This window comes from Scyliorhinus torazame, chromosome 2 (assembly GCF_047496885.1).
Source record: "Scyliorhinus torazame isolate Kashiwa2021f chromosome 2, sScyTor2.1, whole genome shotgun sequence".
NCBI lineage: Eukaryota > Metazoa > Chordata > Chondrichthyes > Carcharhiniformes > Scyliorhinidae > Scyliorhinus > Scyliorhinus torazame.
The window spans coordinates 66,325,715-66,344,801 of NC_092708.1; the positions used below are offsets into that span (position 1 = coordinate 66,325,715).

Consider the following 19,087-nt stretch of genomic DNA (forward strand, 5'->3'; position numbering starts at 1 on the left):
TGCCCCGCTATTTCCTCCTTAATGATAGATTCCAGCATTTTCCCTACAACCAAAGTTAAGCTTACCGGCCTATAATTACCCGCTTTCTGTCGACCTCCTTTTTTAAACAGTGGTGTCACGTTTGCTACTTTCCAATCCTCTGGGACCACCCCAGAGTCGAGTGAATTTTGATAAATTATCACTAGTGCGTTTACAATTTCCCTAGCCATCTCTTTTAACACTCTGGGATGCATCCCATCAGGGCCAGGAGACTTGTCTACCTTTAGCCCCATTAGCTTGCCCAATACTGCCTCCTTAGTGATTACAATCATCTCAATGTCCTCACCTATCATATCTTTATTTCCATCAGTCACTGGCATGTTATTTGTGTCCTCCACTGTGAAGACTGACCCAAAAAACCTGTTCAGCTCCTCAGCCATTTCCCCGTCTCCTATTATTAAATCTCCCTTCTCATATCCAAAGGACCAATATTTACCTTAGCCACTCTTTTTTGTCTTATATATTTGTAGAAGCTTTTACTATCTGCTTTTATGTTCTGAGCCAGTTTACATTCATAGTCTACCTTACTCTTCTTTATGGCTTTTTTAGTAGATTTCTGTTGTCCCCTAAAGACTTCCCAGTCCTCTAGTCTCCCACTAATTTTTGCCACTTTGTATGTTTTTTCCTTCAATTTGATACTCTCCCTCACCTCCTTAGATATCCATGGTCAATTTTTCCCCTTTCTACTGTCTTTCTTTTTTGTCGGTATGAACCTTTTCTGAACACTGTGAAAGATCGCTCGGAAGGTTCTCCACTGTTCCTCAACTGCTTCATCATGAAGTCTTTGCTCCCAGTCTACCTTAGCTAGTTCTTCTCTCATCCCATTGTCATCGCCTTTGTTTAAGCACAAAACACTAGTGTTTGATTTTACCTTGTCATCCTCCAACTGTATTTTAAATTCCACCATATTGTGGTCGCTCCTTCCAAGAGGATCCCGAACTACGGGCAGCACAGTAGCATTGTGGATAGCACAATTGCTTCACAGCTCCAGGGTCCGAGGTTCGATTCCGGCTTGGGTCACTGTCTGTGCGGAGTCTGCACATCCTCCCCGTGTGTGCGTGGGTTTCCTCCGGGTGCTCCGGTTTCCTCCCACAGTCCAAAGATGCGCAGCTTAGGTGGATTGGCCATGATAAATTCCCCATAGTGTCCAAAATTGCCCTTAGTGTTGGGTGGGGTTACTGAGTTATGGGGGTAGGGTTGAGGTGTTGACCTTGGGTAGGGTGCTCTCAAGAGCCGGTGCAGACTCGATGGGCCGAATGGCCTCCTTCTGCACTGCAAATTCTATGATCTATGATCTATGAGATCATTAATCAATCCCGCCTCATTCCACAGGACCAGATCTAGAACCGCTTGTTCCCTTGTAGGTTCCATTACATACTGTTCCCGTAAATTATCCCGGGCACATTCTATAAACTCCTCCTCAAGGCTGCCTTTACCAACCTGGTTAAACCAATCGACATGCAGATTAAAATCTCCCATGATAACCGCTGTACCATTTGTCCATGCATCCGTTGTTTCTTTGCTTATTGCCTGCCCTACCATCCTGTTACTATTTGGTGGCCTATAGACTACTCCTATCAGTGACCTTTTCGCCTTACTCTTCCTGATTTCCACCGAAGGCTGTCCTGACCTCCTCGATGAAGTAGGGCAGGTTGCGGGTCTTAACAAAGTGGAAAAAACGAGTGACCCCCAGGTGGCAGAGGTCCTCGTGGAGGGCTCGGAGGCGGTCCACGTGTGCGGTGGCACATGTGCCGCAGGACAGGGCGTCAGGAGGCTCGTTTAGCTTCCCGGGATGATACAAGATCTCATAGTTGTACGTGGAGAGTTTGATCCTCCACCGCAAGATCTTGTCGTTTTTTATCTTGCCCCGCTGTGCATTATCGAACATGAACGCCACCGCCCGTTGGTCAGTGAGGAGAGTGAATCTCCTGCCAGCCAGGTAATGCCTCCAATGTCGCACAGCTACTACTATGGCTTGGGCCTCCTTTTCGACTGAGGAATGGCGGATTTCGGAAGCATGGCGGGTACGGGAGAAGAAGGCCACAGGTCTGCCCGCTTGGTTGAGGGTGGCGGCCAGCGCTACATCGGACACATCGCTCTCAACCTGGAAGGGGACGGACTCATCGATGGCATGCATCGTGCCCTTTGCAATGTCTGCTTTGATGCAGCTGAAGGCCTGGTGGGCCTCCATCGACAGGGGGAAGGTTGTGGACTGGATCAGGGGATGGGCTTTGTCTGCGTAGTTGGGGACCCACTGGGCGTAATAATTAAAAAACCCGAGGCAGCACTTCAGGGCCTTGGGGCAGTAAGAGAGGGGGAACTCCATGAGGGGGCGCATGCGTTCAAGGTCGGGGCCTATAACTCCATTTCGCACTACTTAGCCGAGAATGGCTCGACGGTCGGTGCTAAATACGCATTTATTCTTCTTGTATGTTAAGTTAAGGATTTTAGCGGTCTGGAGAAATTTTCGGAAGTTGGTGTCGTGGTTATGCTGGTCATGGCTGCAGGTGGTGACGTTATCGAGATACGGAAACATTGCGCCCAAGCCGTACCAGTCAGCTATTCGGTCCATCGCGCGTTGGAAGACCGAGACCCCATTAGTGACACTGAACGGCACCCTTAAAATATGATAGCGCCGCCCATCTGCCTCGAAGGCAATGTATTTGCGGTCGCTCGTGCGGAAGGTGATAGGCGGACTTGCGATCCACCGTGGAGAAGACTTTATAATGCGCGATCCTGTTTACCAGGTCGGATATGCGGGGGATTGGGTACGCGTCCAGCTGAGTAAACCTGTTGATGGTCTGACTGTAGTCAATAACCATCCTATGTTTCACCCCGGTCTTTACCACCACTACTTGGGCTCTCCAGGGACTGTTGCTAGCTTCAATGACCCCTTCCCTCAGTAGCCTTTGGAGCTCTGACCTAATGAGGGTCCGGTCCTGGGCACTGTACCGTCTGCTCCTGGTGGTGATGGGTTTGCAATCCGGGATGAGGTTCGCAAACAGGGAAGGCAGGTCGACCTTAAGGGTCGCGAGGCCGCAGACAGTAAGTGGGTGTACAGGGCCGCCGAATTTGAAGGTCAGACTTTGCAGATTACATTGGAAGTCCAACCCCAGGAGTGTAGCCACACAGAGGTGCGGAAGGGCATAAAGGCAGAAATTGTTGAATTTCCTTTCTTGGACCCCTTTATCTCCACTGAGTGTGAACCGGAGGCCAGGGAGATTCTTTGATTTACAGGGTGGGTAAAAAGTGAACAGCGCCTTACCGTGTCGGGGTGTATAAAGCTCTCCGTGCTCCCAGAGTCGATCAGGCAGGACGTCTTGTGGCTGTTGATGAAGACCGTCGGCGTTGCTGTTGAGAGTGTTCGAGGTCTATTTTGGTCCAGAGTCACCGAGGCCAGACGCAGTATTTGTGAATTTTGATCGGGCAGTGTGTAGTCTGCCGGGCTGGGGTCCTGGGACCCATCCAAGATGGCGTCTCCCATGGATCGCACATGGTGGTCGGAGATGGACAAAATGGCGGCGCCCATCCGTCCAGCGTGGTGTCCGGGGAACAAGATGGCTGCGCCCGTAGGCCGCACGTGGCCCTAGGATGTGGGGGTGGCGGTGATTTCTGGCCGCCTGGGTCCCGGGGAGAAGTTCGCTTTGGCAGTCCTGAGTCATCCTGCGGAAGGTGATAGGCGGACTTGAGATCCGCCTATCTCTGGCAGACCCCCACAAAATGGCCCTTTTTGCCGTACTCTTTGCAGGTGGAGGTGCGGGCCGGGCAGCACTGGCGGGGTGCTTTGCCTGCCCGCAGAAGAAATAGCGGGGCCCAGCGGAGTTGGCCTTACAGTGATGGCCTGCGGGGACACGGGGAAAGTCTGTGGTGCTGCCGCTGCGGGATTCCATGCTGCCCAGGGGGCCGCCGCGCGGTCGGGCACATAGGATTGTGCGTTCCTGGAGGCAACGTCCATGGACCCTGCCAGGGCCCGTGCCTCTCTAAGTTCCAGGGTGTCTTTCTCTAAAAGATGCTGGTGGATCTCTGAGGAGCTCATACCTGCTACAAAGGCATCCCGGACTAGGAGTTCCATGTGCTCACTCACCGAAGCTTGTGGGCAGCCACAGCTTCTGCCCAGCACCAGTAGCGCGCGGTAGAACTCCTCCAATGATTCCCCAGGGCTTTGTCGTCTCGTTGCAAGCAGGTGACGTGCATAGACATGATTTACCGGGCGGATATAATGTCCTTTTAAAAGTTCGATTGCTGCATAAAAGTCTTACGCCTCCTCGATGAGGGTGTAGATCCCAGGGCTTACCCTTGAGTGCAGGAGATGCAGTTTCTGCTCCCCCGAGGGTGTGCCTCCAGCTGTCTCAAGATATCTTTGAAACACGCCAGCTAATTCTTAAAAATCGCCGCTGAGTTCGCCGCGTGCGGACTGAGTTGCAGATACTCCAGCTTGATTCGGAGATCCATCCTTTCAACTTAAGTTGTAGTCAATTAAATTGATGCACGATCAATAACTGCAAAGACGAGGTTAAAGCATAACTGAAGGTTTTAATAGACAGACCTGTTCCCCAGCAGCTGAGGTACAGAATGAGGGCTGCTGTGATGGCACCGACTCTTATACCCCGCCTATCAGGGCGGAGCTACATACTATACAGCCAATGGTAAACCCCTACGTTTAACCAATGGACTTCAGCCTCTCGGGTGCTGCAATACCTGATAATACCCCACAACCTAATCTTTTTGGACATTAAGGGCAATTTAGTATGGCCATCCACTTTAAGGCAGCATTCAGTTCCACTGAATAAGTCATTTTTGTGAAGTAGGTCCAAGGTAAGGTTAAGAGTCTAAAAGAATGAGCACGTGATTTTAAAAAAAAGATTGCAATTAAGGGGCAGTTTAGTATGGTTAATTCACATATCTGTGCACAAATCAGCTGGCTAGCCAAGTGAGCTAAACCGGCCCTGGAGGCAAATAGCGCGAGTTCAATTCCCATACCGTCATGAAAGCCCGTGTTCTCAACTTTGCCCTCACCTGAAGTGTGTTAATCCTCAGGTTGAATCGCCACTAGTCAGCTCTCCCCCTCAAAAGGGAAGCCATGATGTGGAGATGCCGGCGTTGGACTGGGGTGAGCACAGTAAGAAGTCTTACAACACCAGGTTAAAGTCCAACAGGTTTGTTTCAAACACTAGCTTTCGGAGCACTAACCTGAGGAAGGAGCAGTGCTCCGAAAGCTAGTGTTTGAAACAAACCTGTTGGACTTTAATCTGGTGTTGTAAGACTTCTTACTGTCCTCAAAAGGGAAAGCAGCCTATGGTCACCTGGGACTATGGCGACTTTACCTTACCTTACCTTATCTTTACCATCAATGCACAATGGTGACAGTGTGTACCATCTACAAGGTACACTGCAGAAATTTGCCAAACCTGTGATCTCTCTGACTGAGAAAAACAAGGGCAGCTTGTGAGTGGAAACACTATAATCTACAAATTCGTTTCAAGCTACACAACATCCTGACTTGGAGCTATATTGTTTTGTTATAATCTCAGTTGATGTTACAACTGGATGGAAGGTCCTAAAATGGAATCTCAGTTCAAAAGCTCACTGCATGACTAAATAGTTTTAACAACAAGGCCCTGGACAAACTGTACACAGTTATAAACAACTATGAAACAGAACATCCGGAGGCCTTGTTCATCGTGGCCGGAGACTTCAACAAGGCCACCCTCAAGAGTATACTGCCAAAATTCCACCAGCACATCTCCTGTCCCACCAGGGGCAACAACACTCTTGACCACTGCTACTCAAACATCAAGGGCGCCTACCGTTCCATCCCCCGACCGCACTTTGGGAAATCAGACCATAAAACGGTGCTCCTTCTCCCGGCATACAAGCAGAAACTCAAGCGGGAGAATCCAGCTAAGAAGGTCGTGCAGTGTTGGTCCGAGGAGACAGAAGAGCTCTTACGTGACTGCTTAGAGACAGTGGACTGGTCCATATTTAAGATCAGTAAGAAATCTTACAACACCAGGTTAAAGTTCAACAGGTTTGTTTCAAACACTAGCTTTCGGAGCACTGCTCCTTCCTCAGGTGAATGAAGAGGTATGTTCCAGAAACATATATATAGACAAATTCAAAGATGCAAGACAATGCAAGACACCTCTTTAACCTCGGGTTACCCCTATCTCTGGATCTGTAATGACTTAATTACCTGCAAATGCTCGCATACTAAGCATTGTCTGGCATCTTTGAATTTGTCTATATATATGTTTCTGGAACATAACTCTTCATTCACCTGAGGAAGGAGCAGTGCTCCGAAAACTAGTGTTTGAAACAAACCTGTTGGACTTTAACCTGGTGTTGTAAGACTTCTTATTGTGCTCACCCCAGTCCAATGCCGGCACCTACACATCATATTTAAGAACTCAGCGACCAACTTAAATGAGTCTGACATCACCGTCACAGACTTCATCAGCAAATGTGTGGACGGCTACGTGCCAAAGAAAGCAGTACGTACGTTCCCCAACTGTAAGCCGTGGCTAAATCATGAGATTGATTCCCTACTGAAGGAGAGATCTGAGGCGTTCAAGTCAGACGACCCTGTCCAATACAAGAAATCCAGGTACAACCTCCGCAAAGCCATCCGACATACCAAGGGAGAATGTGAAACCAAGCTAGGGTCACAGACAGACTCTCAGCGATTGTGGCAAGGACTAAACAACATAATGGGCTACAAAGCGAAGCCGAGCAGTATCTACGGCAGCAGCGCACCCCTCCCCGATTAACTCAATGCATTCTATGCTCGGTTCGAGCAGATAACCAACAATCCGCTGTCGAGTGCCCCATCAGCCCATAACTCACCCATACCCACCATCACAGCTTCCGAAGTCAGATCGGCCTTCCTGAAAGTGAACCCTCAGAAGGTGACGGTCCTGGGCGACATCCCGGTCATGCACTCAGAGCCTGCGTGGACCAGCTGGCAGAGGTATTCGCGGACATCTTTAACCTGTCCCTACTCCACTCCGAGGTTCCCACCTGCTTCAAGAAGACTACCATCATACCGGTGCCAAAGAAGAACCAGGCAACGTGCCTCAATGACTGCCGTCCGATGGCCCTTACTTCAGTCATAATGAAGTGCTTCGAGAGGTTGGTCATGAAGCGCATCACCTCCATACTCCCAGAACACCTTGATCCACTGCAATTCGCATACCGTCGCAACCGGTCCACAGCAGATGCCATTTCCCTGGCCCTACACTCACCCCTAGAGCATCTCGACAACAAGGACTCCTACATCGGACTCCAATTTATTGACTACAGCTCCGCCTTCAATACCATAATCCCAGCCAAGCTCATATCAAAGCTCCAAAACCTAGGACTTGGCTGCCCATTCTGCAACTGGATCCTCGATTTTATGACAAACAGACCACAATCAGTAAGAATGAACAATAACACCTCCTCCACAATAGTCCTCAATACCGGGGCCCCGCAAGGCTGCGTACTTAGCCCCCTACTCTACTCCCTGTACACACACGACTGCGTGGCAAAATTTGGTTCCAAGTCCATCGACACATTTGCTGATGATACGACCATAGTGGGCCAGATCTCGAATAACGTCGAGTCAGAATACAGGAGGGAGATAGAGAACCTAGTGGAATGGTGCAGCGACAACAATCTCTCCCTCAATGCCAGCAAAACTAAAGAGCTGGTCATTGACTTCAGCAAGCAAAGTACTGTACACACCCCTGTCAGCATTAACGGGGCCGAGGTGGAGATGGTTAGCAGTTTCAAATTCCTAGGGGTTCACATCTCCAAAAATCTGTCCTGGTCCACCCACCAAGAAAGCACAACAGCGTCTATACTTCCTCAGGAAACTAAGGAAATTCGGCATGTCCACATGAAACCTTACCAACTTTTACAGATGCATCATAGAAAGCATCCTATCTGGCTGCATCACAGCCTGGTATGGCAACTGCTCGGACCAGGACCACAAGAAACTTCAGAGAGTTGGGAACACCGCCCAGTCCATCACAGTCCATCACACGAACCCGTGACTCCATCTACACCTCCCGCTGCCTGGGGAAAGCGGGCAGCATAATCAAAGACCTCTCCCACCTGGCTTACTCACTCTTCCAACTTCTTCCATCGGGCAGGAGATACAGAAGTCTGAGAACACGCACGAACAGACTCAAAAACAGCTTCTTTCCCGCTGTTACCAGACTCTGAAATGACCCTCTTATGGACTGACCTCATTAACATTACATCCTGTATGCTTCATCCGATGCCGGTTCTTATGTAGTTACATTGTGTACCTTGTGTTGCCCTAATATGTATTTTCTTTTATTCCCTTTTCTTCCCGTGTACTTAATGGTCTGTTGAGCTGCTCGCAGAAAAATACTTTTCTCTGCATCTCGGTACACGTGACAATACACAAATCCAAATCCAAATCCTAAAATATCATTTATTGAACATGGAAAATTTGGATTATGACACAATACTCCTTTACTCCCCCCTTAGTTTAACAAATACGCATAGACTGAAAGATTGACCCAGATTACAAAGTATGTCTTCAGCTACAAATATCTTAGTAACACAACATCCCTTTAAACGCACTAGAAGACCTTGCCATGAATTAACGTGGTTTCCACAAATCAGGACCAGGCGAAGCGTCACTTGGGGAGGTCCCTAGGCTATTGGATGGCCCGGGTGGTTGGTCTCTGGGCAGGATGGCACCCTGGCACTCCAAATACCACCCAGGAACCATAGCACTGACAAACTGGGACCCTGGCACTGGCACCATGGCAATAGCACCCTGCTGTAAAACTTGGAGGAACAGCCACAGGACTGCTAATTAGTTTTAACAAAAACAAACATCCATTTAACATGAAACAAAATTGGATTATAATACAATAAGGAAGTGTTGAGGGTATTGGGAAAGTTTGGTATCATGACCGGTACAGATTTGGAGGGCCGAAGGGCCTGTTCCTGTGCTGTATTGTTCTTTGTTCTTTGTAATACTCCTCTACTACCCCGTGAGTTGAACAATTGTACAAAGATTTTAGGATCGATATGGATTACAAAGTACACCTTAAGATATAATGGACCTATTACCACACCAAGTTCCTTTAACTGTAGTTCAATACACACTCTACTCTGAACATAAGTTAGTGTCCATGATTTCTCCTCAAATTCCCCCACATGTTTGTCACATGATAGTTTCCAAACTCCACTCCCTGAAACACACTTGTCTCATAATAATGATTTCCCTTAGCAGTTTGCCTTTCGAAGTCCAGACCAGGTTTTCCACATGACACTTTTAAACAAAACTTCTGCTCCAATTTTAACAGCAAATCCATTCCATGATTTTACATCACCCCCTTTTAGGTTTCCTTTTTTTAACTGCTTTTACACAAACTCTGAGATCCAGCCATCAATTTCCATTGTCATTTCAACTCACATTACATTCATGAATCACCTCAGCCAGTGCCGGAATTGAACCCATGCTGTTGGCCTCACTCTGCATCACAAACCAGCGTCCAGCTAACTGGGGGAAATGACTGTTACTGGATGATATTTTAAACCTGTTAACATAGGATAACACTGGGCTAAATCGCTGGCTTTTAAAGCAGACCAAGGCAGGCCAGCAGCACGGTTCAATTCCCGTACCAGCCACCCCGAACAGGCGCCGGAATGTGGCGACTAGGGGCTTTTCACAGTAACTTCATTGAAGCCTACTCGTGACAATAAGCGATTATTATTATTGTAGTAAAACGTCAACAAACATGAAATCCACTTCAGATATCTCAGACATGGTATGGCTTTTCTTCCAACAAAGGTGAGGGAGGTGTTCCCTCTCCAGCCTTCTGAACAAACTACTTCTAACAGAGCTGTGAGATCTCTTCTCTGTCACTACCTATCTTCAACTGCGATCAAATTAGCTGAACTAAAACTTAATAGCTTCTCTACCTTACAAGCCATATTTCTATTATCAAATATTCTATTATTGCTAATTTGTCACCTGAGTTTTCAAATAGTCCTGAGTGGAGTGGGGAACATAATGGGATTGGCAGATTTTCTGCCACATCCCCGACCCTAACAGTTACTGCAGATATTTTCCTCAGCCCCTGCTGGGGATTGTTTGCCCTCTACAATGCTGCCCTAATGCAGGACACTTAAAAAGCAGGGAAGAGTCAGGGATTATTGGAGCTTCCATTTTCATTCCCAATACCTCCCAAAAAAACTGTTGTGGGAGAGGTTCAGTTTGGCCAGTTTGTGAGGTGGCCTCATCACTCATTCAACACAATGATTTCAGATTGAGCTTGGCAATTTTGCCCAAAATGCAGTTTTATAAAGGAATCAGCAGGGTTCGATCCAGTGGTCAGACTTTGTCAAAAAGGGGAAAGTCCACAATAGCTCAAAATAATCATTCCCAACATTTTCTGACTCTATTAAGATGAGGGTAACTGAAGCATCATCACTGGAGTAGTGATCCTGCACTGTTAATATATGCAGAGGCAGCATTTTTATAATTTGGTCTCGGCCTTTAATCACAGGCTTACTCTTCAACCAGTGCTGCATCGATCACTACAAGAAATTTGGGGCCAAGACTATTGTCCCAAACATTTCTAGTGCTAAAGAAGACTGAATGATCAGAGCATTGTTCCAATGCTCCAGTGAAAGAGGGAAGTCCTGAAAGGGACCAGTGCAGAAGAAATCTTCAGAAGCTTTGGTGTCAAGTAGCTGATTCTCCAAGGGGTTCATTACTTTTCGATTTAGAACTGGAGACTTTCCCAAGACCAGCAACACAGCAGCTCTGTGCTGAGGCCTTGGCAGGATGCGATGAATTCCAGGAAGTGAAATTTCCACAGTTTACAAAATTCCCCCCTGGACAGTAAGAAACCAGAGAATAGAGGATTCAAACAGTGTTCATAAATCATAGCATTTACAGTGCAGAAGGAGGCCATTCAGCCCATTGAGTCTGCACCAGCCCATGGAAAGATCACCCTCCCTAAGCCCACATCTTCACCCTATCCCCGTAACCCAATAACCCCACCTCGCCATTTTATTTGGACAAACCCTGGCAGAAGCAGGTTCAGCCCCATGTATTTTTTTGTTTTTTTTAATACTTTCTCTGAGTTACAAAGCCAGGGCTCAGAATGTGGACAGGAGCGAACCCCTAATCCAGCTCCTCGCCTGATCCAAAAACCAATTCAAATTCAAATTGAATCCAATTCATGGTCCCCACAAGAGAGACATAACAGATCTGAGCCAAAAAGCAGAGCAGATACTACACTTGATCTTAGCCAAAAGGCCGAGAAGCGATAGGTTCAGCCCCATGTTAATGCTATCGTGCCAGAAATGTGCCAGGAATTCCCTTTGATCCAAAACAGAATCTCAGGGCACTTTGAGCACGGTACCACAATTATTTTTGAGAGAAATATTTATCTTACGTGAGGATATATTTGCATATTCCATTTTTTTTTCCTTATCTAGATGTTGTACTATGTAGAAAGTGTGCCTGATACTATCAAGTACTTCCACAGCCTTCTGGAAACCAATGGCAAACTTCTAATAATACAGTCTTCCGGTACGTGATGTTTGGCATTTCTGATATTCTTGTTTTCTTTTGCTCGACACGGTCATGCCTACGCAAACTGAAATTCGACAGGGGAAAAGATAATCAAATGTCATATCATTGCTATTCATCTTCTTCCTGATAGTTAATCCGATACAATCTGGCATTTATGCAAAAATGTGGTTGACTATCAGAGCTACTACTTGAACAATGTTAAAAGTTGCATTTCACCGAATGAATTGACCTAGAATCAGAAAACAGAGAATAGCTGTCAATGCTGACAATAATAGTGAGTAATTATGATCACAATAATCGCCTGTGAGTGCCCCTCAAACCTTCTGATAATTGGTATATTTACTTTAAATTTAAAATATTGAGTGCCTCAAGAGTCCAAAGACTAATAGATGCTGCTGAAAATGTAACGTTACATGAATAATTGCACTCTAATGGGAAGCACGAAAAGTTACATGAAAGTCCCTTGAATACCTTCTTCCACTTCTTGCCACACACATTTCCTGAGTTGCTGGAGCAGTCTCCGACTGTCTGATTGCAGAATGGTGTCCTTTCTCCTCACAGGAGCGTTCACAGCAGAATCAGAAAGCATTTTGCATTCGCAGCACATGATTTCCTTCATCAAATGAGGCACCTTGACAAAAACATGAATAGGATGGGGATAGAGGGATTCGGATCCCGGAAGTGTGGAAGGTTTTATTTCAGACAGGCATCATGATCGATGCCAGCTTGGAGGGTCGAGGGTCTGTTCCTGTGCTGCACTGATCTTTGTTCTTTGTTATTGTTCTTCAGACATCACCCTATTCACATCATGCTGCCTCACTAATGTCAGCAGGGAAAAATCAGTTCACGAAGGCCATTTGGAACCTGAATAATAATCTAAATTAGGTCTGACTTGGAATATTGTGTGCAACTTGGGGGTTGGGAGGGATATAAATAACAATGTAAAAATTGCAGCATAGATTTGCTCCAGTCGTAAAGGTGACGAAGGTTTACACTTGCCAAAAAAAGAATCCAAAGTTTGCACTCTTTTCTCTGGAGAAGTGAAATGATGGTCTGTCAGAATCCTTCAATGCTATCATAGAATAACTAGTGCCAGAATGTTTCAATTCGTGAGATGGTAACAAGAGGCCACATATTAAAAAGCGTCTTTGGCAAAAGGATTGGCAGGCAGTGACAAATGAAGAAAAACTGCAGGAACACAGTCATTTTAATTGCCTGTACCTGACCTGCCAGCGACAGAGGAAGACCATCCCACCTTGCCAAATCCACTTTCACCCTCCCCACCAAACGAGCAATATTATACCTACGGAGCCCACCCAATCCCATGCCATCTGCACCCCCTGGTATCTAAAGTGGGTCGCTGCCCTCCGGAATGGCAGCCCCCCCCACTCCTGGTTGGGACACCACAAAATTCTCACTTTTGTCCAAATTTAGCTTATACCCGAAAAAGACCAAACACTTGACGGAGCTCCAGCATACCACCCATCGATGCATCGGTTCCGACACAGACAATAGCAAGTCATCTGCGTACAAAAATACCTGATGCTCCACCCCCCCCCCCCCCCACACACACCGCACTGTCCCCCTCCACACCCCCGAACTCCTCAATGCGATGGCCAAAGACTCAATCGCAAGTGCCAACAACAGGCGAGGGACAAAGGACATCCCTGCCTGGTCCCTCGGTTCAGATAAAAATACCCCAAACTCATGCTATTCGTGCGGACACTCGCCCTCGGCTCCCTGTATATTAAACTTACCCACTCCACAAATCGTGGCCCAATCCCAAACTGCTCCAAAACCACCATCGAATACCCCCACTCTACCCGGTCAAAGTCGGTTTTTAAAGAAGTAGAAAAGATGATTAACTCATTTATTTAGAGGGGGAAGGTGGCTTGGATTAGGAAGGTGCTGTTGCAGAGAGGGCGCTATTCAGGGGAGTTGGGTCTCCAGAATCTACTGTTTTGTTACTGGGCAGCGAATGCTGAGAAGGTGAGGAGCTGAGTTCGAGGGGGCTCTCGCAGTGGGTTAAAATGGAGGAGAGTCTGTGCAGGGGGTCGGGGTTGAGGCCGTTGGCAACAGTGCCATTCCCGATGGCCCAGGGGAAAAACTCTGGTGGTGCGGTGGTGGCGACGTTGAAGATCTGGAACCAATTGCGCCACAACTTTAGGTTGTGGGCAGGGTCAACGGAAATGCCGTTTCGGGGAATCATAGATTTGAGCCAGGGAAGTGGGATGGGAGTTTTCGGAGATGGGAGGAGAGAGGGTTAGGGTATTAAAGGATTTGTTTCTGGGGGGCCGGTTTGCGAAGCTGAAGGAGCTGGGGGGAAATATGGGTAGGGGTAGGGGGAGATGTTTAGATATATGCAGGTCCAAAATTGTGCCCAGAAGAAGGTACAGAGCTTTCTGGTGGCGTCAGTCCCCACATTGTTGGAAGAGTTACTGATGACAAAGGGAATGGAGAAGGGGGTGGTGTCGGTGATTTATCGGGTCATTCTGGGGGAAGATAAGGTATCGCTGGAGGGGATTACGGCGAAGTGGCAGGAAGAGTTGGGGGAAGGTACAGAGGAGGGGTTGTGGTGTGAGGTGCTCCGGAGGGTGAATGCGTCAACGTCGTGTGCGGGGTTGGGGCTGATACAGTTGAAGGTGGTGTATAGGGCACACCTCACAAGGCAAGGATGAGCTGACTCTTTGAGGGGTTGGAGGGTGTTTTGGAATGCTATGCGGGGGGGGGGTGCAGCAAATCACATTCATATGTTTTGGTCCTGTCCAAAATTGGAGGGGTATTGGAGAGAGGTCTGTAGGGTAATCTCGAAGGTGGTGCATGTGAGACTCGAACCAGGTCCCCGAGAAACCATATTCGGGCTGTTAGATCAGCCAGGGTTGGAAGCGGGTGCAGAGGCAGATATCTTAGCTTTTGCTGGTGGGTATAAATTTGATGAAAATGTGAAAAAGGAGGAGAACAAAAGATTAAAAGAAAGAGATCACATATTAAAGCTAGTCACAAAAGTCGAAAGGTGAGAAGAATTGCTTTATGTGGAATGTAGAAATCTCTGAACAAAGCCCGGCTGAAACAGAATTAATAGATATTTTAAATAGGGAATTACATTTTTCAACAAGGGGGAATGTTCACAGGAATGTGGAATGAGCAAGAATGGACTTAAATGTGGGGAGGAACGGTTGATAAACTGATGGGCTCATTTTTTTCTCTTGTAATTTTCTCTGATTCTCTAAGGTTTGAGATTGGAGAAGTTAAGACATCCGTGTGTTCCTTTTTAACGCAGCAAATCAAAATGAATGATGTTTACACAATACACCCATTGCCAACAATGTTCGAAAATATTTTTACCATAAAGATACATATGAAGTAAATATGTTTTAATTGGCACGGCAAACAAATGTAACAACAGTTTATTTTCTTCCCACAAATCATGAATATATTTCTCATGAATACCACCAAGAAATAATTTTCACAGAAGAAATCCACACTGTCCATAGAGCTACAGAGAAACATAGAGGGCCATTCAGCCCTTCAAGCCTGCTCCGCCATTTAATATACTTATGATTGATCCTCTATTTCAATGCCATATTCCCGTTTTCTCCCCATGCCACTTGATGCCATTAAAAACTAAAAGATAATCTCTCTTTCTTGAATATATTCAGTGACTTGGCCGCCACAGCCTCCTGTGGTAAAGAATCCCACAGATTCACTGACCTTGAGTGAGGAAATTTTTCCTCATCTCAGTCTAAAATGACCCACCCTGTATCCTGACATTGTGTCCCCTGGATCTAAACTCCCCAACCAGGAGAAACCATCCTGCCTGCATCTAGTCTGTCCAGTCCTGTCAGAGTTTAGTACCTTTCAAACATATCTCCTTTCACCTTTCTAGACTCAAGTGTATATAGGCCCATTCAAACCTATCTCTCCTCATACAACAGTCCCGCCAACCTGATATCAGCCAACTGGATCCCTGCAGCATGCCGTCTATGGCAAGTATATCTTTTCTCAGGCAGGGAGGCCAAATCTGCATGCAATCCTCCAGGTATGGTCTCACCAAGACTCTGTATAACTGTAGTAAGACATCCCTACTTCTGAACTCCAATCCTCTTGCAATGAAAGCCAACATACCATTTGCCTTCCTAATTGGTTGCTGCACCTACCTCTCCGCTTTCATTGACTGGTGTACAAGGACACACAGGTATCTCCGTGCATCCACACTTCCCAATATAACACCATTTGAATAATACTCTTCCTTTCTGTTTCTCACACCGAAGTGTATAACTTCACATTTAGCCGCGCTGTCCTGCATCTGCCATGTGTTTGCCCATTCACCAAACGTGTCTCGATCACCTTGAAAGCTCCTCATTTCCACATATCTGCATTTCAGTTCATTTTCTTTCACAATTATATTTCACATATTATTGTTAACAGGTGATGGAGGATGGCAGGCACTTTGGAAAAAAGCTGGATCCCATTTTCCTCCCAAAATTGATTTACTTTGCGTCCAAAAAGTGCTTGATGAAATGAGAGTGAAGTATCAGATCTATGAGCTACCGTCTGACATGGATATCACAGAGTGTTTCATTGAAGGGAATGAAAATGGGGAACGTCTGTTGGATTTCCTCACTGGCGTAGTAGACTTCGGGAAAACTGCCCCTCCGGATCTGAAGGCTGAGATTCTATGTTACCTACGTCATCCTCAGTGCTCAAGAGAGGAAAATGGGAAAATTATTTTCAAAAATGATTTGCATTTCCTGCTGGCTGACAATTAACTTGATTTCTATGTGTCATCCATTACCCAGTTAACTTCACTTACAATTGGCTGAATACTGATTATCCTTTCTTGCTTCAGATTTGTTGACATTAAGGTCAAATTAGTCTTGCATTGTGCTTGCATCAATGTTTTAAATCCATTCAAAAATGCTGCTCTTAAATTTATAAAACAGTTCTTCATCAGATTGAAAATTAAAAATCCTATGTTAGCAACTGCAGGTTTAAAATATCATCTAGTAACAGTAATTTTCCCCAGTTAGCTGGACGCTGGTTTGTGATGCAGATCAAGGCCAACAGCACGGGTTCAATTCCGGTACTGGCTGAGGTGATTCCTGAAGATCCACCTTCTTTTTTTGTTTAAATTTAGTGTATCCAATTCATTTAAGGGGCAATTTAGCATGGCCAATCCACCAACCAATTTAACCAATTAAGGGGCAATTTAGCAATCCACCCCCCCTGCACATCTTTGGGTTGTGGGGGCGAAACCCCCGCAATCACGGGGAGAATGTGCAAACTCCACACGGACAGTGACCTAGAGCCGGGATCGAACCTGGGACCTCGGCGCCATGAGGCAACCGTGCTAACCACTTGCGTCACCTTGCTCCTCAAGATCCACCTTCTTAACCTTTTCCTTGCCTGAGGTATGGTGATTCTCAGCTTACATCATCACCAGTCAGCTCTCTCTCTCTCTCAAAGGGGAGAGCATCCTATGGTCATGTGTGACTGTGGTGAGTTTATTTTATGATGTACCGTCAATTACCACGAGATGAGAATGGTGAAACAATCAAGGCTTTATTGCACAAGATGTTGTGCCTCCTGCAGCTGGAACCAGAATGGGAGCAGCGCAGGAGAGCATACACTTTTATACACCGCCTGCTGGGAGGAGCCAGCAGGCTGGGATTTACTGTGGTACCTGTAATACATGGGCAGTACCGTAATAATGCAATGTGTTACCGGTGGTGTTTACCACGTTCACCCCCTGTTTAAATAAAGTGAAGGGGTGAAGGAAACATTACAAATTGAGTCTGTTGGGGGCTCTGACCCCCGCTGCGATCGCCTCAGTCCTGGTGGTGGTGTGGGTGCCGATGTGGTCACCTGCGACTCCGGGAGCGTGTTGTCCTCTCCTTCGTCACCCCTTAGTGGATCTAGTGGGGGGACGGATCCTGCTGGGATGGGGTACGCAGTGAGGTTCGCTAGTGGGAGGGTGGGTGGCGCAGGGGTGAACGAGGCAACCCGGGGGGGGGGGGAGCGGTGTCAGGTCGGGGGTTGTGGGTGGGGACCCAGCGGGTACCATGTCCCGGAGGCAAACTGTGTCCGGCATTGCAGGTCTGCATGGACGAGGTGGACTTTTTCAACCAAGGGATCCGATTTATGGCTCCGCACAGGCTTCCGGAGGAGGACGGGTCGGGGAACTGTCAGCGATGTTGGAAGCTAGACCCTGGAGATGGACTTCCTAGGGAAGGCAAACACTCGTGTGTGAGGGGTCTCATTAGTAGCGGTGCACAGGAGCGACCGGATGGAGTGGAGCACGTCGGGGAGGACTTCCTGCCAGCTTGAGACCGGGAGATTTCTAGACAGAAGGGCCAGCTGTACGGCCTTCCAGAACGTCCTGTTCTCCCTCTTCACCTGCCCGTTACCCCGGGAGTTGTAGCTGGTCGTCCTGCTCGAGGCGTTGCCCTTGCTGAGCAGGAACTGATGCAGCTCATCACTCATGAAGGAGGATCCCTGATCGCTGTGGATATAGGTGGGGAAACCGAACAGGGTGAAGATGCTGTGCAGTGCCTTGATGACCATGGCAGAAGTCATGTCGGGGCATGGGATGGCGAAAGGCAACAGGGAGGACTCATCAATTACATTGAGGAATTACACGTTGCGGTCAGTGGAGGGGAGGGGCCCTTTGAAGTTCATGCTGACACGCTCAAAGGGGCGGGAGGCCTTCACCAGGTGCACTCTATCTGGCCGGTAGAAGTGCGGCTTGCACTCTGCGCAGACTTGGCAGTCTCTGGTTATGGTCCAGACCACCTCAATGGAGTAAGGCAGGTTGCGGGCCTTGATAAAATAGAAGAACCGGGTGACCCCCGGTTGGCAGAAGTCATTGTGGAGAGGCCGGAGTCGGTCCACTTGTGTGCTGGCACATGTACCGCGGGACAGGGCATCTGGGGGCTCATTGAGCTTCCCAGGGCGATACAAGCTCTCATAGTTATAGGTGGAGAGCTTGATCCGCCACCTCAAGATCTTGTCGTTTTTGATCTTGCCCCGCTGCGTATTGTTAAACATGAAGGCAACCGACCGTTGGTCAGTGAGGAGAGTGAATCTCCTGCCAGCCAGGTAATGCCGCCAATATCACACAGCTTCCACAATGGCTTGGGCCTCCTTTTCGACAGAGGAGTGCCGAATTTCAGAGGTATAGAGGGTGCAGGAAAAGAAAGCCACGTGTCTGCCCGCCTATTTGAGGGTGGCGGCCCGAACTATGTCTGATGTATCGCTCTCCACCTGAAAGGGGAGGGTCTTGTCTACTGCCTTGCATCGTGGCCTTGGCGATGTCCACCATGATGTGGTTGAAGGCCTGGTGGGCCTCAGCCATCAGGGGAAAAACTGTGGACTTGATGAGTGGGCAGGCTTTGTCCACATAATTAGGTACCCACTGGCTGTAATATGAGAAAAACCCCAGGCATCGTTTTAGGGCCTTGGGGCAGTGGGGGAGAGGGA

The 19,087-nt window shown here is 47.6% G+C and overlaps 1 protein-coding gene and 1 pseudogene across 1 annotated transcript in view; one reads left to right on the top strand and one right to left on the bottom strand.

Annotated features, from left to right (window-relative positions):
* Positions 1-16,587, top strand: part of LOC140388194 (histamine N-methyltransferase-like) — a 70,010-nt gene extending 53,423 nt beyond the window's left edge. Inside the window, exons 5-6 of the mRNA XM_072471970.1 lie at positions 11,512-11,605; positions 16,037-16,587. Of these exons, the coding sequence (XP_072328071.1) occupies positions 11,512-11,605; positions 16,037-16,377 (435 nt within the window). The 3' untranslated portion in view covers positions 16,378-16,587. The remainder of the gene's footprint in view (positions 1-11,511; positions 11,606-16,036) is intronic.
* LOC140408063 (U2 spliceosomal RNA) lies at positions 11,140-11,341 on the bottom strand (annotated as a pseudogene).
* Positions 16,588-19,087: the final 2,500 nt, after the last annotated feature.